Here is a 21,593-nt window from a genome sequence, read left to right on the forward strand (position 1 = left end):
TTCTCAATCTCAACTTCAAAAACCTCAGCTTCAACCTCATCCTCATCCTCAACCTCAACCTCATCCTCAACCTCATCCTCATCCTCAACCTCAACCTCATCCTCATCCTCAACCTCATCCTCAACCTCATCCTCAACCTCATCCTCAACCTCATCCTCAACCTNTCCTCATCCTCAACCTCATCCTCAACCTCATCCTCATCCTCAACCTCGTCCTCAATCTCATCCTCATCCTCATCCTCATCCTCATCCTCAACCTCATCCTCAACCTCATCCACAACCTCATCCTCATCCTCAATCTCATCCTCAATCTCATCCTCATCCTCATCCTCATCCTCATCCTCAACCTCATCCCCAACCTCATCCTCATCCTCAACCTCATCCTCATCCTCAACCTCATTCTCAATCTCATCTTCAACCTCAACCTCAACCTCACTTTCAATTCCCTCTTTCACCTTTCTCTCCACCCCATCCTCAACCTCACTTTCAATTCCCTCTTCTACCTTTCTCTCAACCCTATCCTCAACCTCGTTCTCAATCTCAACCTCATTTTCAATTCCCTCTTCTACCTCACTCTCAATCCCATCCTCAACCTCATTCTCAATCCCATCCTCAACCTCGTTCTCAACTTCACCCTCAACCTCACCCTCAACCTCACCCTCAATCTCACCCTCAATCTCACCCTCACCCTCACCCTCAATCTCACCCTCACCCTCACCCTCACCCTCAACCTCACCCTCGACCTCACTCTCAACCTCATCCTCAACCTCAACCTCATCCTCATCCTCAACCTCATTCTCATCCTCAACCTCATCCTCATCCTCAATCTCAACCTCAACCTCAACCTCAACCTCAATCTCAACCTCATCTTCAAAAATCTGAACTTCAATCTCACTTACAAAATCAAGAACTTCAATCTGAATTTCACTCTCAATCTCACGCACAAACACTTGGTAAGTAATAATACACATCTATTGCAATAAAGTAAAATGATTTTAACTATAATATTTTTTTATCTCAAGAAATATCAAAATCCTTTCAATCATCCAGTACATCACCAAAAAAGTTTGATATTCCTCATGTTGATACTTCTGATACTACTATAATAAAATTGGACAAATTAAAGCCAGGTATAATGACGAAAAAAAATTTATTATCAACTAATGAAAGAAGAGAAGATTATCGTATTTTTCTCTAATAAATAGATCAACCGTCAAAATCTGGACCATTAACAGGAGCAACTGAGAATATCTATTCTAGTAATCCTACTTACAGCAAAGGCCGCACCATTACTAAAGAAGATTTAGAAAAGCTTTCTGAGGCTCTATTTATGAAAGATACTAATAACGTGAATAGATATATCAAATTGAATTTACAAAAAAAGACGAACAGTAATGATACAACAGACGAAGCATCACAACCGTAAGCTTTCAAAATTTCGTAGAGAATGAGACATTTACTTACAATGTTTCTACCAATAATACATGTCACTAAATTTATTAAAAATGAAAAATTTCCATTTTCCTAAAATAATTGTAATTTGCAGATTATTCACGGTAAATCCACAAGCATATAAAGGACCCACAATTCAAAAAGTCATATCAATGTATGAGAAATACAATACCCAAGGTAATGTAAGCAGGAATATAAGTCTACAGCACCGACACGAAGAGAATGCTTTAATAGATACTTTTCTCAACACGAATGTGATGTCCGCCGCCATGAGATTCTTGGCGAATAAAGATCATATATGCAATGATTATTACGAGTACAAAGATATGTTACGAAAATTATGGTTTAACTTATACTCTCAAGAAGGAGAAAAGATTAGTAGCTCGGCTTTTGAACATGTTTTCATGTCCGAAGTTAAGAAGTTAAAAACTGAAACTAATGTGGTTGGATTGCATAATTGGATTTTCTACAGTAAAGAAGAAAGCAAAGGAAACATAAATTACAATGGATATACAAAAAAAGTTGACCTCGGAGATGTAAGTTAAGTACTTTTTTAAGATCATTTTGATATTATTTTTTTATTATAATAATGAAAAGAATATTTTTTTTATATTTATTTACTTAAGATTCTATTAATTTAAAAAACATATAATGAATATACATTTATTATATAATGAATTCTATTCTATTATTAGTATTTACTGTTTCATTTACTGTTTATAGTACTTTATGAGAATTTGTATCATACAAATAGTGGCTAATTATATTCATATGTGTTATTTCCTTTTTAGAAAGCTTCTATTATTGAAGTACGATCACAATATGGATATATTAAACCGGTAACGACATTATTCGTGGGTACCTCACCCGAACTGGAAATGGCATTGTACACAGTGTGTTTTTATGCAAGGCCTGACGGAAATTGTCCAATGTCTCTTGGAGGAACAAAGTTCGATATCGTCACTTCTAAATTTAAGTATAAAGAAAGTGACATGATAGAAACAGCCTATCCAAAAATATAAATTTATTAAGATAAACTTATTTATATTTTCAAGAAAACAAAGATAATTTTCTAGTATATTTGATTACGATTATAAAAATTATATTAACGAATATATGAGGTATAGATGTTATATACCATTTAAAAAATTTTATATTGAAAACAAATTTGAATCATCAATAATATTTGTATTGATGCTATTTGCATTGAATAAATAAATTTTATTTTTGATTTGAATATATAAATATCGTTTTATATACATTGACCATTAACAATATTTATGATACAGACAATCTCGAGTAAATAGATAATATTGAATAAAGTGATTAAGAAGGGGAAAGAAGTAATAAATTAGCAATACGATAGAGAGAATTGCCAGTTAAGTAGTTGATTTCGTAACGAAAACAAGAATGCATGCGGTTCTACGAACATTTTATAAAATCAAACATTCATGTTTTCAATGGGTAAATAATTATCTAGTTATAAAATGCATAAATTCTCGATTAAATATCTCAACGCGATTGTATCATAGTGAAAATGGTGTCTATGGATACAGATCGAGTCCACAGAAATATTTTGAAGGTATATCTATTATTATTATTATTATTATTATTATTATTATTCTTTTTCTTTTAAAATAAAAAATAATAAAAATGATATGGGGTCAAAATATAAAATTTGACTCTGTTAATATTAATATATTCTATTAATATTTATGTTAAATTTATGAATAAGAATATAATTTGAATTTCAAATATAAGAATTAAAATTTTCGCGTAATAGTACTAATTTAATATGTTTTATAGATACATCTTCAAATTATAAATAAGAATACAAATTTTTATGAAATAAACTATTCTTACTTCATGCGTATTTTCAAATTTTGTTATTCATATTTCCAAAATAAGAATATAATATAAAATTATATATCAATTATATTTTAATCATAAAATATTAAATTAAAATTTCAAAAATTTCACACTTTAATTCCTCGCTTTCATCCAAGTAACTATCCAAAAATTATATAAAAATCTTTTATCTATCAGTACTATGCATAAATTTAAACACGAAATTTATTATTTCCTTTTGTAAAAAATAATACATACACAATAATGATTTAATATAAATGAATTTTTTAAATGACAAAAAATAAAAATTTTTTCATATATAATTTCTATGAGATAATTAAAATTAATTATTAATTCATAAATATTTATATTAATGAAATGTCTTTATTTTATAGTTTTATATTTATATTTTTTACTTTATTTTCATATTATTTATTATTTAATTTATATGTTTAATTTATATGTTTTTAACATATAAATTGAATTATAATTAGAATATATATATATATATATCCTTCAATTATTTTTATTTAAAATAATAATAAAACATTTAAAAATCATTTTGAAAACATTTTATATATTAATCTAGAATGATGATAATAAACATCGGAAAATTTTTAACATTACGTAAACTAATGATATAATTTCGCGATAAAACTAAAATAAATTACATATTACAAATTAATATATTACAAAATAAGATGATATGATGATATATTACAAGATAAGATTACACATATAATAAAAATATTTTGATTTTTTTATTATATAAATGATTTTTTTACGTTATTATTTTTCATATTATTAGTTTCAAAAGAATATCTGGATATACGATCAAAGAATAGCAATTTCTACAGACTGGTCATTGCCTATAGAGAATTCGGTCATAAACAAGCTGATATAAATCCTATCTCGCCAAAAAAACCAATATCATTAGTAGAATTAAAACCAGAAAGATTTGGCTTGAATTTGCGAGATAAAGTTTCCTTTAAAGGTATTTTAACAATGGGAAAAGAGGAAGGAACCATAGAAGAGGCTTTACAATTTTTAAAAAAAACATATTGTGGCTCGATAGGAGTAGAATTTAGTTACTTGGAGGTAATAATTGATCGTCAAAATTTAAAATAATCAAAAATTTATCAAAGTTCAAATATTAACATTTATTTTTTTATAGAAGATCTATATAAATACCTGATTTCTGTTAATGTCTATACAGACTGAGGAAGAGAGAGAATGGTTTGCGGAAACTGTAGAAAAATGTTTAAAAGATCCTCTAACGGATGAAACGCGAGTGGCCATCGCGATAGAAATGTTGAAGAGTCAAACTTTCGATCAATTTTTGGCTATCAAATTCGCAAGCTTTAAAAGATATAGTGGCGAAGGTGCTGAAAGCATGATGGCCTTCTATCATGAATTTTTTAAACTCTGTGCCAATGGTGAATAAAAAATTAATGTTTAAAAACTCTCACGAATCATCTTATATATACTTAACAAATTTAAAATTAAACTATGAACGTATCTATAAATGAATTACAGATGATTTGGAATACATCGTGCTTTGTATGCCCCATCGAGGTCGATTAAATTTTCTTACGGGGATGTTGAATTTTCCACTGGAAAAATTATTTCGAAAATTACAAGGATACTCTGAATTTCCGGATGATGTAGTTACAACTGGAGATGTGATCAGCCATTTTGTATCTTCCACAAATCTTAATTTTGGTCAAAAAAAGCTTCACGTAACAATGTTGCGAAATCCTTCACATTTAGAGGCTGTGAATCCTGTTTCCATGGGGAAAACTCGAGGAATGATGCAAGCTGTCAAAGATGGAGCATATAATGAGGATATAAATATTCAATGGAGCGATAAAGTGTTAAATATTCAAGTAAATTAATTTAAATTTAATTCCATAATAAAATTAAAGATTGTAAGATTGTCGAAATATATCGATTCTATTTCAGATTCATGGAGACGCAGCTTACGCTGCTCAAGGTGTTGATCAAGAATGTTTAGCGTTATCCGCAACTCCTCATTTTGAAATAGGTGGAACAGTTCACTTGATAATCAATAATCAATTAGGTTTTACAACTCCAGCTTCTAGGGGTAGATCGTCAAGATATTGCACCGATCTAGCCAAGATGATTTCAGCTCCCGTGATTCACGTAAATGGAGATGATCCAGAGGTGCATAGAAAAGAGAAAATTTTTAATTGTCTTTGCGCTTAAATATATATGAAATTAAATATTTTAAATATTTTAATATGTAATGTTGCAGATGGTTGTCCGAGCTGCTAAAATAGCTTTCAAATACCAACGAAAATTTAGAAAAGATGTTTTCGTGGATCTAAATTGCTTTAGAAGATGGGGCCACAATGAACTAGACGATCCTGTTTTTACGAATCCTGTTATTTATAAAATTATACATAATCGTTCGTGAGTATTTTTCACTTATACTTACAAAATATCTAATTAATTTTGTTATTTTCAATTAGATCGGTACCAGATAAATATGTGAATAAGCTGATAGAAAGCAATGTTCTTTCGACGAATAAAGTTAAAAATATTATTGATAATTATAATTCTCAACTAAATCAAAGTTTAAATGAAATGGATAACTTTATTCCACAGCCTACGTATTTTGAGGGCTTGTGGACTGGAATAAAACAAGCTGAGGCAAGTGTGACAGAATGGGACACAGGAGTTGATTTAAACCTATTGAAATTCATTGCCGAAAAGAGTGTTCATATTAAGGATAATGTGGTGAGAATATGTCATTATGAGAACTTAAATATATATTAATTATTAAAAATATTATAAATATTTTATTTATTTAATTAACTAAATATCTTACGTAATAGATAATTCATCCAAAATTATTAAAAAATCATATAAAAACTCGATTAAACAAAATAACAAAAAATAAACACTTGGACTGGGCAACAGCTGAAGCTTTGGCAATTGGAACTTTATTGTATCAAGGATATAATGTCAGAATAAGTGGACAAGACATAGGTCGTGGAACGTTTTCTCACAGACATGCAATGCTAGTTGACCAATCTACTGGAGGTATTCAAAAAATAATTTTAATTTTAAATTATATAATAATAAGATTATGTTAATTATGATTTTAGAAATACATATTCCATTGAATTCCATGGTTGATGGACAAACAGGAAAATTAGAATTAGCAAATAGTATATTATCCGAAGAAGCAGTTCTAGGCTATGAATATGGTATAAGTATAGCTCTGCCAACTACTTTGACGATATGGGAAGCACAATTTGGAGATTTTTTTAATGGAGCTCAGATAATGATCGATACCTTTGTAAGCAGTGGTGAGGCAAAATGGATGCTAAATAGCGGACTAACGATATTACTACCACATGGTTACGATGGTGCTGGTCCTGAACATAGTTCCTGTAGACTTGAAAGATTTCTACAACTTACAGATAGTAATGAAGATAAACCTGATGGTGATAATGTTAACATGCACGTGACAAATCCAACAACACCTGCTCAATATTTTCATCTACTAAGAAGACAAGTAAGATGCATATTTTGATTAGAAATCATGCTCTTGAATATATATTAAAATACATGTGTACACGGGATGTATATAACATTATTAAAAATTTAAAAATTGATTTTTAATATAGATTTTTAATATATTATCCGCTGATAAACACAGGCTATGTCTTTTAAAAATTTATATTCTTGAAAATAACAATTTAATGTTTTTACTTCTTTCTTAGATTATATTCTCCTAAAATTTCTGACATTAAAATTTTTTGTTCGAATATATAATTTTATAGTATACTATACTTATATATACAATTTATATCAATATAATAACAATCGTAACAGAAATAAATATGTAAAATCTTTTTTTGAATTTTTTTTTATGCTGAGATATCGTAGTATAAAAAAAATTTTAATTTTGAAATATAAAATTAAAAATTTTTACTAAAAAATTGGAATTAATTTTCAATATTATATTTTATTTAAAATTAAGAGATTTTTTTCAAAAGAGATAGTCAATAAAAGAGATAGTTAATTTTTTTTTTATTTCTTTTTTCATATTATTTAATTTCATTTGTAATACTCTGAAGATAGTGTTTATTCCAATTTTTATACATTATCCAATTTATCTGCTGTTGTTTTTGTATAACTCCTCACACATTCTGTGTTCCTATTTATAAGTTGAAGCTTCCAAACGCGAAATGGCATCGATTTTTGAAAATTTGTTTATTTATTTTTTTTCTCTAATTTATATATAAAATGTATTCTAGGTATAAGAAAAAGAAAAAACACATTGATAATTTTAAAATATTTGTTTGAGAAATATCGTAAAGGAATCTGTATGTAAATAAGAAAAGTATTGAACACTATAGAAAAAAATTTTTTTGGAAAAAAAAAACAAAAATAAAAAAAAAACAAAAAATAAAAAAAAATATAAATATATAAAAAAATATATATATGATATAAAAATACAAAAATATATCTAAAATATATTATGATGTATGAAAATGATATGTATGTATATATATGTAATACAAATAGATGAATATCTTTATAATAAAAACTATATAATAAAAATTATAGATTAAAGTTCGCTTTCATTTACGTGTACACGTGTATTTTGATATATATGAAATAAAAATTTTTAATTCTGATTTTTTTTATATATTCGATATTATAAATTATCTACATCTTTTAGATGCTGAGAAATTTTCGAAAACCTTTAATAATAGTAGCTCCAAAAATATTGTTGCGTCATACTGCAGCCACCTCGCCAATAACAGATATGGAACCACAGACTAAATTTCAAACCGTTATAGGTATATTTACTATAACAAAAAATAAAAAATTATTATTTTTATATTTAATATCAATATATTCAATATCATAAAATAAATAATAATTTAATAGGAGATGAAAAGATAGAAAAATCAAAAGTGAATAAAGTGATTTTCGTCAGCGGAAAACATTATTATGCTCTTAATCACTTCAGAGAAAGTACAGAACAGAAAAACGTAGCAATTATTAGGATTGAAAGTTTATGTCCTTTTCCAATTCAAGAACTGTTGCGAGAGATTAATAAATTTAAATATGTAGAAAGTAAGTATAAAAAATATATATTTAAATATATTTTAAATATTAATAAAAATTATTCTTCAAGCTTTTATATGGAGTCAAGAAGAGCCACAAAATATGGGAGCATGGAATTTTATCAAGCCCCGTTTTGAAAATTTATGTGGTAAACCAGTAAGTTAATAATTTAAATATTTAAATATAAATATTTCAAATACATATTTGTATAAATAATAAAATTTATTTATAGATAAAATATAGCGGTCGTAAACCTATGGCTGCGCCAGCTGTAGGTGAAGGTAAGTTACATCAACAGGAAGCTCAGGAAGTTATAATAAAACCTTTTAATCTAAAATAATTTTCATATTATATTATATTTTTTATTATATTATTTTATTCGTACACATAATTCAACTGCCAAAAATCATATGTATTTGCATAACATTATTATTATATGAAGAAATAAATTATTTACATTATTGATCATTTGTTATCTATTAAAATTGTTATAATTGCAAATAAAATATACTTACAATATGAATATAGTATCGAATTAATTTCATATCATAAAAAATCATATGTCTTATCAAAAATTATAGTCATCATTAATTTAATAATTTTTTATAAAAAACAGCATAGAGACATAAAAATATGACTTTTCTATATCGTCATATATATAAACTTTTAACATTCTAAACAATTTTATTACAATTCCTTTGAAGAAAAATATTATTTGTCTATATATTTTTTTTTTTGTAGGAAATAGCAATAAAATTAAAATTTCCAAATCACCTATAAGCTAAATATATGTTGTAATAAGACATTTAGATTCAATTATTATTGATTTATTCTCTATTTAAACGTTCATATTCTCTTTTTATAAGATCTTTCAATTCATCCTGAAAACGAATAAATTTATGTAATTTAAAATTCATTTAATATTTCAAACACATAAATTAATTTAAAAAAAACCTACACCCCAACTCAATTTATCAGCTAATAACTGACAACCAGTATCACAGTCTCCTAACCAAGCAACATCGCGACCACCAGCAGAATGAGTATCAAACATCAAACCATGTCGTAATCCCAGAAGTCGTGATAAGCGATCTTGCGTACCTACTTTTTCTTTATTGATAAGTAAACGTGGACAATTAGGTCGAACCCTTTAATAAAATTAAAATTATTTATTTAAATAATTCAAGTAATTTTGTAATGTAATATATTTTATATTAATAATGATATACAAGATTAGTTAATATTAATAGCAAAATAAATAAATAAAATATAAATAAATAAGTAAAAATAAATAATAAACAAAGAAATTAACAAATAACATACTATCTACCTATCTACTAGAGATGCAAAAGGTTGAACAACCAAACTTGATCCCATAATTATCAAAAGATCTGCTTGTAAAAAATCACGATCGGCAAGATAATGAAAACGTTCAGGTAACATTTCTCCAAAAAATACTATGTCAGGTTTTACTATACCCTCATTACATTCTTCACATTTTGGTACAATATTTTTAAAAATTTTTTCTGTAATTAAATTAATTATTATATTATTGGATTATATTATATAATTATAATAATCATGATTTTATTATTTAATGAAAAATACATATTTATAAACAAGAAAAATTTTACCTTTCATCCATGGAAGAGTATATGGTGCTCTACATTTAAGACATCGTCCAGAATGAAATGTACCATGAGCTTCTACTAATTTTTCAGGTGGTAAACCAGCAACTCTTTCTAATGTATCAATATTTTGTGTATAATGTCTTAAAAGTAATCCCTTCTCCCATAAAAGACGAATAAAATAATGAGATGGTGTAGGTTTAAAACCATCATCAGGTAGCAATTCTCTTGCAAGCATAAAAAATGGTTCAGGATTTTCTATAAAAAAATCTAATTCAAAAATAGCTTGAGGATGAGGTAGATTATATTTTTCTAAATTATGGTAAAGACCACTTGTTGGTGATCGAAAATCAGGAATTCCTGCAGCTAAAAAATATAAGAAATATAATAAAAGAAATATAATATATATTTACAATTGCAGCTTAGAAAAAACTCACATGTAGAGATACCAGCTCCAGCCATAGTAATAATTTTACAATTTTCTTTTTCTTTTATATAATCTACTATTCCATCTATGCTAAGTTCATGGAGGACTTTTTGTGGATTGTTTTGTTCATTATTTGAATCAAAAAGTCTCAACTTCTGTGCTAAATATTTACGAATCTTTTCCATATCAGATTCTTCTATCTCCTCTTGTTCTGAACAATTATTTGTTGTTTCCTCATTTGATTTTTTCTCTAATACAAATTATTAAATAATAATATTAATAATATACAATATTAGAAATAAATTATTTTTTTATCATAAATTTAATGTTAGATTTGAATGTCATAAAATTATATTAATAAAATTATTAGTGATTTTGTGAAAATTAGTCAATTTTATTTTATTATTAAAAAATGTAATATGTTTCATTAAAGCATTAAAAATAATTAAGTTAACTAAACCTATTGAAGAAAAAAAAACATTCAAATTATTTAAAGAAATTAATGTGTATTGATTCCGATAAAAATATATAAATAGAGATTTTCGCCAAAAATGAAATACGAGTAATTGTCGACTAATTAAAGGAAAAATGATATATGAAAACATTTTGACGTATTGTAAACAGATATTGTAATGTTACGATATCGTAATATATCTCAGCAAAAACACGTCATTTAATAATTATCTAAAATTTTGTAAAAATAATGTAAAAATCTAAATATCTAAAATACAACAATTACAGTTAAACGACAATTTTTTAAAATTCTTTTAACTATTATATTTAATAAACTTATTAATAAACTTTCTTAAACTATTATGGATAGCAATTAACCTCTACCATTATGATAGAGTTTCATATAAGGTTTCTTATTTATGTTATACTATATAAATATTTATATTATAAAAAATTTAAAAAAAAATAATAAAAGTTCTTGAATATTTTATTTGATAAATATATCGACATATTGAAATGAAACCAAGAATTTCGATTAAAATATTCTTGGTTTTATCATAAAAATATAGGTATATTTCCATTAAAATGGAAAATTTAATTTTTTATATTTTGAAATTACAATTCAAAAAAAATTTTAAATAAAAGAAAAATTGAATTTTATTATATTAAACAAATGATTTGAAAATATTACCTTTTTCTGTATCTTCATTGTGTTCAGACATATTTCAAAATTTGTACAATTTCTTCAAATAATATTAAGCAAAACAATTTTGTTTTAGTGATTAAAAAAAATAACTACAATATCTTGTATACATACTTAGAACTTGAATATATGTAGTTAAAATAGGTTATAATACAACTAACTTTGTGTACGTTTAAATGCATTGAAGCAATACTAAAAAAATTCTGTATTTTTTTTTTTCCTATATTGAACGATGATTATAAATTGTTATATGTTACCTAAATAAAATAAAATAAAATAAATATAAATAACAATGATATAAAATCAATAACAATAATATAAAATTCTTATTTTGATTTAACTTAATTTTAATTAAAAAAATGTATTAATTAAAATAATAATAATAATAAGAATTAAACAAATGCTACTTTTAATTTATGAATTTTGTATAATTTTTTATATAGAAATTGTGATTTTATTAAAGATTTTATTAAAGATGTTATTAAACATATCCAATTTTTGTTTTTGTTTTTATTCTTGAAGAATTTTTAAATTTTAGTATCATACTATGTAATTAAAATATATATATATTTTAGTATCATACTATGTAATTAAATATATATATATATATATATATATATATATATGCACGCGCGCGCACCATACACATATACACACATACACACACAATTCAAATAATATTTTGAAATAGAAACAACTATATACAATTTTTATAAAATATTACAATATTTATTTTCAACAAAATATTATAAAATATTATTAATATGTGCCAAACTTCATTCATATTACTTAGCTTTTTTAAGGGCATCACTTCCCACATTTTTACGTCTTTGAGCAATCATATGCATATATGTTTGTGGAAAAACTGGAAAAAAAAATTTTATAAAATAACATAAATCAATCAATAATAAATATAAAATTTGGAAAACTTACAGGGAATGTATGATAACATAACAGTTATAAGTAGAATTTGATAACTAAATATAAAATTCCATGAGTTAGGAAGTCTATAACTCCATGCTTCTGGGTGAGAATTTGTATATTTTACTGCTGAATATGTACATATTAATTCTCCACTTACACCAACTGGATATAATATATAAAATAATGTATATCTGAAAAATTAAAATATTTCAATTTTAAATGTTGAAAAAAATCCTAACAACTTAAATATGATATCTATAAATTATTAAATACCTTAGCCATTTAACAAAATAAGGATTAAGTCCAAAAAGATTCAGACCATAAAATATATATCTATTTATTTCTGATATACACCATGCTAAGATCATTATTGGAAGAGCAAAAGATGAAGCTGCATAATTATATGGAGTTGCTAAAATTACACAACTTACAACAAAAACACGACTTAATACTTGAATAAGTGTAATCATTGCTTTTGCATTAACTAAACCAGTTGCAGCATGAATTACCTAAAAAATATATATTTTGTCATTTAAGATTTTGTAATCAAAATTAAATTAAAAATTATTTATTTACCTCTAAAAGAGCAGCATGTTGAAAAATAATGACAGGCCATTTTATATTCTGCCATAAATTTGCTTCTATTGTAGAAGAATAATCATTTGTTAAGAGTTTATATAATATGTAAGACCAACTGCAAAAATAATATTTATTATATATTATTCTAATTTTTAATATTTTATAAATATTTTTTTTTATATTTTGATGTTGTATCAAATATTTTTATTATTATTATATATTATATATATTCACATTTCAAGTAACTATAAGTTTTACATAAATATATTCATCTTTTAAATAATTATGACAATAAAATATTTTTATACATATTTTTAACATAATTTATTGGAACTAAAAAATTAATAATACATACCCAATAGTTTGTAAAAGATTATAAGCTCTTAAATACAATATTCCGATGTTACTTGATTTTTTTGATTTCATATTTATGTTTTTAAATTCAGATTTTTATTTTTTTGCGATAATAATACTAATAAACTTATTTATGTCTACAACTTTTGAATTTAATTTTTGAACTTAACTCTTCAAATGTAAGACATCGACTGACGAAATCATACTCGATTACATGTATTTACTTACGTATCATGCGTACTTCAGACAGGAATGTAGAAATTATATGGATACCTTATTTTAATATTGAATATATTTAATATACACAATTTAATATTTTCCTTTTGTAATAATAAAAACAAGTAAGAATGAAATTAAAATTAAACAAATTATATAATCGATGTAATTAATTTTCAAAAATAAAAAATTAATTTAATTTTATTGATATAATATAATACATTATGTAAAATATGTAAATATTTTTGCAAAATAAAATATAAAATTCACAATGTGTTAACATATTTTTAATTTGTATTTATATTTTATATTATTATAAATTCTTCTTGATAAATCAATTATTATAATACACATTAATTTGTATATTTATGAATGCTCAATGAAAGGAATTTAATAAAAATTTATTTAATTGATTAGAAATAAAGTTAAGTATTTTATTATATTTATTACTTACACTAAAACTAAAAAGAATTGATTTTTTTTCTATTTTCTAAATTATGTGCATTATCATAATTCTTAAAAAAAATTTAAATATGTTTCATTATCACAATATGAAAATATATTAAACAATCTTATAATATTTAAAATATTAAAAAAGAAAAAAATATGACATGTATAATATGTATATTATAATATGCATTATATTTTTGATTGTCTAGATCGAAATTCAATACTTATAATAGTAAAATTACAAAGGAAATGAATTTGTTTTACATCTAATGTATGGTTAATTTAAAAATAAATTTATATTTATACTTACTTACTTATATATTGTATATTTTTCGTAATAGACATAATTATTTCTCTTTCTTTTATTTATTAATATTTTCTTAAAATCAATTAGATATATTTAAAATATGTTAATAATAGCATTATTTATTAAAAAAAATTTTATTACAGATTTGTATTTTTAATGATATCTTTAAAAAAATTATAAGTAATAAAAAATTATATATCAATAAATATGATTAAATTAGAAAATAATTAGTATTTCACTATATTTAAATTTTTTAAATTTTTTGGATAATTGTGTTAAATAATTTTAATACATTTAATAATAATGAAAAATTGTTATATTTATGTTTAAAATATAAAATGTTTATAATAATCAATCGATAATTTAAGATTATATACTTTTTGAATTAAATTCAAAGCAACGCAAGCAAATAAATCTAAAAAATTTTTTATCGAAATTTATATTAAATTAAATTTCCCATATAATTATTTGTTATACTAAATTTTATTTCCATTATAAAATCTATATTAATTATACGTGTACAATTTATGCAATCTTTTTTTAAATTTCTTTTAAGAATATTTAAGATATTTGATAACCTATGGATAATATACATATTATCAATATTCAATGTAAATATCGTTTTTAATCGACTTACCATTTCAGTCTATCGTTAAACGATAAAAAAACAAACTATATTCAAATATTTTTTTAATAATAATTTATATATATTTAGAAAAAATATATAAAAATGTGGATGAATTTTCGAAGATGTCTTGGAGCAGTGAAACAGATCAATTTATTAAATAACCGTCAAGCTAGTAATAATTGCAAAATTTTTATTTATAGTCATGATGTAGAAATGGCAAAAAAAAATGAATTACCAATTGTTGTCTTAGAATCCACAATTATTACTCATGGAATGCCTTATCCTGATAATTTAAAGACAGCTATTCAAGTGGAAAATATTGTCAGAAAAAAAGTGAAGAAAATGATTTATAAATTATTGAAAAAAAAGTAAAAAAAATACAAATACTTTTTATGTTATTTTAGGGTGCTATACCTGCAACTATAGGAATTTTAAATGGACAAATACATGTTGGTTTAAATAATGAACAACTGCAAATATTAGCAGAATCACATTCTAAAACTGTTAAGTGTTCAAGCAGAGACATATCAACAATTGTTGCTCAAAAATTAAATGGGGGAACAACTGTTAGTGCAACAATGTTAATAGCAAATCTATTACATTTGCCTATAATGGCAACTGGAGGTATTGGTGGTGTTCACCGTGGAGCAGAAATGACTTTTGATATTAGTACTGATTTAATAGAACTTGGACGTACTCCTGTAGCTGTTGTTTGTTCTGGTGTTAAATCTATATTAGATATTGAAAAGACATTAGAATATCTGGTTAATATATTTTTTTTTGCATTTTTTAAAAAATAATTATTACAATAGATATTTGTAACTATTTTTATTTATAGGAAACTCATGGAGTTCCAGTTATAAAAATTGGTAAAACAAATTATTTTCCTGCATTTTATTGCACTGAAACATTTCAGAAAATAAAAGCGCCACATAGAGTATCAACTTCAGAAGAAGCAACAGAAATTCTTAAAAAACAAAGAGAATTAGGTTTTCAAACAGGAATATTGTTTACTGTCCCTATTCCTGAAAAGTATGCATTAGATTCTAAAGAAATGGAATCAGCTATACATAAAGCTCTAGAAAATGCAAAATATCAAAATATCAGTGGAAAGAATGTTACACCATTTTTACTAGAAGAATTAAATAGAATTACACATGGTCAATCTCTTCAAGCTAGTAAGTAATTAAATTCTTTGATATAAAATTAAAAAAAGTATATATAAGATAAATATTTAATTCATATATTTTTTTTAAATTACGAGATATGGCACTCATAGAAAATAATGCAAGCATAGCAGCAGAAATTGCAGTGAATTTGGCAAAAAAATATCTTCAAAATTCTTTTAACAATAACACATCCGAATGCATTTTTGTATCAAAACGAAATCCAGTAAGTAAGAAAAGAAATATTTATATATTCTAAAATGTATATAACATTATCTATTTTGTTTCCATTATGCAATTTGTTTATGTTATTGTTTATGTTATAGATTGTAATTGGTGGAGCAATAATGGATACCACATTGCAAATAAAGGAGTCTGAGATAAAAGTAAGTCAAATCTTAAGTCAGAATTATACTAAATAACCAATTTTTCTTATATTCATATATCAGAGAAGTTAGAACGTTTAACAGTATTTACATACAATTATTACGACCACATAAGTTTTATGTACATTTAAGAATATTGAATAACATGAACTTATAATATAGTATGGGAAAGAGTGATATGATGTAATAGTAATAGAATCACTAAAATTATAAAGCATGATTAAAGTAAAAGTTAAAAAATTATGCAATATATTGAAATATAAGAAAAATATAAGATAAAACATTTTGAAAAGGAATATTTTTTTAAATTAAATTTCTTTGAATTGTTTAAATATATATTCTTAATGTATCAATCCAAAACGTATTTGTAAGAATTTTTCTAAAAAATTGAAAAAAAATCTATTTGAGATAAGCGTTTTCTATTTTTTCTATAATAATATGCACAATTATGAAATTAATGAATTGATTCTATATTTACACTTTTTCCCATACTTGGCTATAGTAGTCCTATTGGGTTTACCATGTACGAAATAACGTACATATCATAACTAATCATTTACAGATACAGTAAATTGGATTTCTTAAGCAGGCACTATTCAAAGCTCCCTCTCTTTCATTCTTCTCAATATACATATTACATTTAAACATCAGATATAAATTACTACACATGTTAAATTTTTTTAAAACCTTTCTTATGGGATCATAATTCATTATTATCGGGATATATTGTATGACTAAAACATAGAGATATGAGTCTTTTTAATTTAACTATTTGACGATTGAACGAATCAAAGGAACGAATTAAAACATGAAAAATAATATCGTCCCTTTTTAGTTAAAAGTTTTAAAGCTTATTCTAATTAAAAGTAGCATGTAGATCTTCACTTCTGGGCGGTTTGCAATAACATATTTGCCTCTTTCTAAATGATCACTTTAAAAATCAATTAACACTATCTATTATTTGTATTACATATAATATATCCTTATATACATTTAGTGGCAGAGGCTGTATGTCTGCGAGGTGTAAGCTTTTATATTATTATTGTAGCTTAGTACATTCAACGATAATTCGATGGCCTGGTTAAGAAAGAACCCTTGAAATGCAATTTTTATCTTTTCTTTTTTTTTTTATAATGATTAAAAATTATGATATGAAAAAAAGGAACATATGTATTGAAAAATGACACCTTATGCGTTAATGAATGTAATAATGGTTTCTTTGATAGTAATCTATGCTTTATAACATACCATGCTATAGAATACCCTGTTTTCCAGACTGATTATGAATTATTAAATTATGAAAAAGACAAAATATTAAATCTGAAGTTTAATGATGAATCGTGTTAATTCGTATAGTCCCATGATTTAATTAATATTCTCGTTATTCTAAGCAAGAGTAAACGAAATGATGTTTCGACATATCATTGAATCATGTGAATTCTGGCTTTTTTCTTAAACAGACAATCGATACTTAGTATTTGACTACCATATATCGCTATATACAGTTCTACTAATACGTATATTCATTATCTTTGCATTCATAAACGTATATAATCCCTAAGATTCGATTAATCCTAGCTAGGAAGCCAATTACTTTGAGTATCGTATTATATTTATACGACTTACTGCACAAATCAATACAGACTACTCGCGCTGCATGTATCGTTTTATATAAAAAGAACTAGGAATTTATAGTCGTTATTCTTATGCGGTGACTTGTGTGTTTGTCTTTTTGTGTATATAAAAACACATATATATCTACTATATATATACATATGTGTTTTTTTTTCTTTTTTTTCTTTTTTCTTTTTTTATATATATATATATATAAATATATATATATATATATTCATTAGCATACGTAGATCATCGAAACAAGACAGATTTTCTATTTCTTTTTTTCCTTTCTTTTTTTTTTTTATAATCATATTTTTGCAGAAGAAGAATCAATTTGACAGTAATATCCCACAATATCCTCCGATAACTATCGCATTTTAATTCTCGAGAATAAAATAAATTAAAAAAACATTCGCATGATAAAAACCGATTAACCTTTCACACATCTCATTGTTATCGTAATTTATGATAAAAAAATTTGGTCACGAGCAACACATTATATTCTATTCTCGTGATCTAACGCAATCGTGCGTATTCGAATAACTGAACAATTTTTATTTTTTTTTTTATATATTTTATTGGATTGTATTCCAATTTGTATATTGGAAACAATGAAAATTGGAGCATAATCTTTATTATTTACATAATTGAACTCGCGATAAATATAATAATAACATTAAAATTTTTTAACTAAAATAGGAATCAAATAACAGAAAAATATCGTATTTATGTAATAGCGACGATAGTTATATTTTATATATTGTGATATACTACTTATGATTCGCGCGGTAAAAATAAAATCAGTATATAAGGGCTCCGTGTTTGAAATGTTTTTTAGTTCGATTTAAAGAGAAATAGTTTCGTAGGAAAACTTACTGCTAAAAATAAATCTACAAAAGTAATTGATTATTTTCTTCTTCTTTCTTTTTTTCTTTGTTCACCGACCATGCGAGGACGGAAAGACATGTAAAGAATACGCGTAGAAAGAGAATCGAAAGGATACCGAAAGGCATTCACAGGCCTTCCTCTTTCCTTTTTGTAATTTCGACGCACTTCTGTTTTTTCACTTTTTTTCTCTTTTCCATAATTTTTGTTTGTTTTTTTTCTTTTTCTTTTTCTTTTTTTTTTTTGTTTTATCCCATTGATTTCTTGGTTCGTTCTTCTTTGCAATTTGTTCATGTCGATTCTCGCTTCATCGTCCGTTATGTGTCGTTACGCAAAAAGAAATTTATTTTGTTCATCAGCACTTCGAATAGCATTATCATGCAGACTTTGCACTATGTATGATGTCACGAGAAAAATGTATCTTTAAAATCTCATTTATTTAGTGAATTCCACTTAATACATGGTGACTTCGAAGAAACGAAGCTGATAAAATTATACACTAGTCTAAACTAGCCTTGATTGAAACAGTTTCATTTTGTAAATAAATTTCTATCGTCAACTAACAGGATTCAGAGCTTATTTTATTCGATAATATACGAGGATTAACGATACATTTTTCTTGCAACGCGCAAAACTTTGAACGTTATTCGCTTATTGTGGGCTGGTGTACTCGTGAGGTCAGTAGAATCTTTAGAAACCTTAGCTCCGGTTTGTGGACCTATCCTTTAAAAAATGAAGATACGCCTTAGTATTTTATATAACTTGATTTGGTCGTTCGTTTATGTTATTAATCTCGTCGCGATATCGATTTATTTAAACTTTTAAGTTAAACTTTTTGGTCTTTTGGATTCTATATTTCTTATTTATTTATTTATTTTTTCATTATTCTAATATTCATCCCTGCAATTTTACTTAATTTAATGATACTCGAATCGGACGTGACTTATCTATTTTCGCGATATAAATGCTCGCAATACAGCACTTCGTTTTATACTAATGGAATAATCCTATCTATTCTAGAAAATTTTGGTATATATCTATAAAAATTAACGATGTGGTTGTCAGTTAATCTCGTTTTCTAAAAATATACCGAAAACTTGACTCTAAGAATCAACATTACCAAAATGCTTGATTCTAATTTGATCACCGAAATTCATGAAACGAATGGTGGATAGAAGAATTCGATGAAAATAAAAGATCATTAATAGAATTAAAATTAACGAAATAATTAAATTCAATACGATTGACGCAAATCCTCTCTTCGATAATGAAATTTAATTGAATCAAAATAAGTGGAACTGATTATCGATGTATTTTTTCTCTTTTCACTTCTCACTCTATTCTGTTTGAAAAAAAAGAAATTGGATAAATTGTTGGCGTCCTCTTTGAAGTTATTTTTTCTTTCTCGTTATTTATTGAATATTTATCACACATAAATATAAAATAATTTAATATATACATAAATATTTTTTATATAGGAAAACAAGTTTATAATTAAATGGACGTTCGAAATAAATTTATATACATTTTTATTTCATTTTAATGAGATAATAAAAATAGAAAGATATTGAGAAAATTAATAAAAAAAAAAAAAATTAATTTAATATTTTAGCAACTTGTAATTTCAAAACTCAATTTATATAAGCAATGTTCATTTAATTACAAAAGAAATGAAGATATTTAAAAAAACAGAGCATTATTTGAAATTATAATTTCAAATAAATTATGCGGTAACGATCATTAATTATACGTTTGACTTACGATAATTTAATGATACGTATATATGCTCTTAATAATATTCTTAGTAACATTTCCTTTATTAATATTTAATTAATAGTCACGTGTTTACGAGTCTTGAATTTACAGATTCCTTCTGGTCGCCAATAATTCATCGATGGAAAATAAAAAAAAAAAAAAATCGATCAAATCGCAAAGAAAAAATGGATATAAAGAAGATAGCAAGTGATAAAAAATATTCCCCCTACCTTTCAGAAAAAAAAAAAGTAAAATCATTCGACTATTATTTGATGAATCAGCATTATTCAAATTATTATAGAGTCGACATTTACAGTTTATTTAATCATTATTCGTATTTACGCAGACGTCAGTGATTCGATAATTGCCGGGACTGCTCACGACATTTTCTTGGATTTAAATTCACAGATTTAGTAAGTAACTAATCAATTAACGAAGAAACGAATCGTGGGTGTTAGAAAATATCACTACGATATTAATACGAGATTAAACGAAAAGTTTAATATTGCAGCAAAAAAAGGATAAAAAAACTATAAGTCTGCAGAGGATGGGACTAGATCTCTAAACCGGTATGAAATTACGAAACTCGAGAATAATCTATTCGTTTCTTATACTCGGCGTAAAGATACGAAGAAAGATACGTTTGTACGAACAACGCGTGATTTGAAAGGCAAAAAAAAAAAAAAAAAAAGGGAAAGGAAGGATCA

The 21,593-nt window shown here is 24.9% G+C and overlaps 6 protein-coding genes across 9 annotated transcripts in view; 3 read left to right on the forward strand and 3 right to left on the reverse strand.

Annotated features, from left to right (window-relative positions):
• The window catches only part of LOC102678856 (poly(U)-specific endoribonuclease homolog), a 4,921-nt gene extending 2,361 nt beyond the window's left edge, over nt 1-2,560 (forward strand). The window contains exons 5-9 of the mRNA XM_031512122.1: nt 12-952; nt 1,022-1,129; nt 1,205-1,421; nt 1,546-1,987; nt 2,243-2,560. Of these exons, the coding sequence (XP_031367982.1) occupies nt 12-952; nt 1,022-1,129; nt 1,205-1,421; nt 1,546-1,987; nt 2,243-2,473 (1,939 nt within the window). The 3' untranslated portion in view covers nt 2,474-2,560. The remainder of the gene's footprint in view (nt 1-11; nt 953-1,021; nt 1,130-1,204; nt 1,422-1,545; nt 1,988-2,242) is intronic.
• Nucleotides 2,561-2,805: 245 nt separating this feature from the next.
• LOC102674531 (probable 2-oxoglutarate dehydrogenase E1 component DHKTD1, mitochondrial) lies at nt 2,806-8,871 on the forward strand. 2 transcript variants are annotated; one of them, XM_006619116.2, is made up of 13 exons: nt 2,806-3,033; nt 4,108-4,397; nt 4,516-4,735; nt 4,836-5,185; nt 5,262-5,483; nt 5,575-5,732; nt 5,792-6,059; nt 6,158-6,365; nt 6,431-6,843; nt 8,017-8,137; nt 8,229-8,417; nt 8,479-8,564; nt 8,641-8,871. In XM_006619116.2, the coding sequence occupies exons 1-13, from the start codon at nt 2,862-2,864 to the stop codon at nt 8,746-8,748; spliced, it is 2,805 nt and encodes a 934-aa protein (XP_006619179.1). In that variant the 5' UTR covers nt 2,806-2,861; the 3' UTR covers nt 8,749-8,871. The 2 variants fall into 2 exon arrangements, with proteins under 2 accessions (XP_006619179.1, XP_006619180.1); XM_006619117.1 differs by lacking the exon at nt 2,806-3,033 and having other exon boundaries at nt 4,216-4,397; nt 4,474-4,735.
• Nucleotides 8,872-9,146: 275 nt separating this feature from the next.
• LOC102674838 (NAD-dependent protein deacetylase sirtuin-2) lies at nt 9,147-11,847 on the reverse strand. Of its 2 annotated transcripts, none has more exons than XM_006619119.2 (6): nt 11,608-11,847; nt 10,474-10,713; nt 10,043-10,402; nt 9,739-9,934; nt 9,367-9,556; nt 9,147-9,289 (listed from the first exon to the last, which is right to left on the reverse strand). In XM_006619119.2, exons 1-6 carry the CDS (start codon nt 11,636-11,638, stop codon nt 9,236-9,238), a joined length of 1,071 nt encoding a protein of 356 aa, XP_006619182.1. In that variant the 5' UTR covers nt 11,639-11,847; the 3' UTR covers nt 9,147-9,235. The 2 variants fall into 2 exon arrangements, with proteins under 2 accessions (XP_006619182.1, XP_006619183.1); XM_006619120.2 differs by lacking the exon at nt 11,608-11,847 and adding an exon at nt 11,301-11,322.
• Nucleotides 11,848-12,326: 479 nt separating this feature from the next.
• On the reverse strand, nt 12,327-13,693 carry LOC102675138 (very-long-chain (3R)-3-hydroxyacyl-CoA dehydratase hpo-8). Its single transcript, XM_006619122.2, has 5 exons — nt 13,478-13,693; nt 13,120-13,237; nt 12,817-13,052; nt 12,553-12,734; nt 12,327-12,484 (listed from the first exon to the last, which is right to left on the reverse strand). Exons 1-5 carry the CDS (start codon nt 13,546-13,548, stop codon nt 12,405-12,407), a joined length of 687 nt encoding a protein of 228 aa, XP_006619185.1. The 5' UTR covers nt 13,549-13,693; the 3' UTR covers nt 12,327-12,404.
• Nucleotides 13,694-15,041: 1,348 nt separating this feature from the next.
• LOC102676011 (pseudouridine-metabolizing bifunctional protein C1861.05) overlaps nt 15,042-21,593 on the forward strand; it is a 32,275-nt gene continuing 25,723 nt past the window's right edge. Inside the window, exons 1-6 of the mRNA XM_006619128.2 lie at nt 15,042-15,060; nt 15,165-15,410; nt 15,482-15,841; nt 15,916-16,255; nt 16,342-16,469; nt 16,570-16,629. Of these exons, the coding sequence (XP_006619191.1) occupies nt 15,180-15,410; nt 15,482-15,841; nt 15,916-16,255; nt 16,342-16,469; nt 16,570-16,629 (1,119 nt within the window). The 5' untranslated portion in view covers nt 15,042-15,060; nt 15,165-15,179. The remainder of the gene's footprint in view (nt 15,061-15,164; nt 15,411-15,481; nt 15,842-15,915; nt 16,256-16,341; nt 16,470-16,569; nt 16,630-21,593) is intronic.
• Nucleotides 19,156-21,593, reverse strand: part of LOC102675779 — an 11,996-nt gene continuing 9,558 nt past the window's right edge. Inside the window, exon 4 of one of the 2 annotated variants that reach the window (XM_006619127.2) lies at nt 19,156-19,849. The gene's annotated coding sequence lies outside the window, so the exon portion shown is untranslated. Of the gene's footprint in view, nt 19,855-21,593 lie in introns of both variants that reach the window. The other variant, XM_006619126.2, reaches the window with a different exon arrangement.

This window comes from Apis dorsata, unplaced genomic scaffold (assembly GCF_000469605.1).
Source record: "Apis dorsata unplaced genomic scaffold, Apis dorsata 1.3 scaffold_390, whole genome shotgun sequence".
Taxonomy (NCBI): Eukaryota; Metazoa; Arthropoda; class Insecta; order Hymenoptera; family Apidae; genus Apis; species Apis dorsata.

Excerpts from the sequence above, each read along its gene's own strand:
- LOC102674531 (XM_006619116.2), top strand. The coding sequence starts at position 2,862 with ATGCATGCGGTTCTACGAACATTTTATAAAATCAAACATTCATGTTTT. Across the intron at positions 4,398-4,515 it reads TAGAATTTAGTTACTTGGAG|ACTGAGGAAGAGAGAGAATG; the intron begins GTAATAATTGAT and ends ATGTCTATACAG. Across the intron at positions 6,060-6,157 it reads TTCATATTAAGGATAATGTG|ATAATTCATCCAAAATTATT; the intron begins GTGAGAATATGT and ends CTTACGTAATAG.
- LOC102674838 (XM_006619119.2), bottom strand. The coding sequence starts at position 11,638 with ATGTCTGAACACAATGAAGATACAGAAAAAG. Across the intron at positions 10,714-11,607 it reads CAATGAAGATACAGAAAAAG|AGAAAAAATCAAATGAGGAA; the intron begins GTAATATTTTCA and ends AATTTGTATTAG. Across the intron at positions 9,935-10,042 it reads TACTCTTCCATGGATGAAAG|AAAAAATTTTTAAAAATATT; the intron begins GTAAAATTTTTC and ends ATTTAATTACAG.
- LOC102675138 (XM_006619122.2), bottom strand. The coding sequence starts at position 13,548 with ATGAAATCAAAAAAATCAAGTAACATCGGAATATTGTATTTAAGAGCT. Across the intron at positions 13,238-13,477 it reads AATCTTTTACAAACTATTGG|TTGGTCTTACATATTATATA; the intron begins GTATGTATTATT and ends TTATTTTTGCAG. Across the intron at positions 13,053-13,119 it reads AACATGCTGCTCTTTTAGAG|GTAATTCATGCTGCAACTGG; the intron begins GTAAATAAATAA and ends TATATTTTTTAG.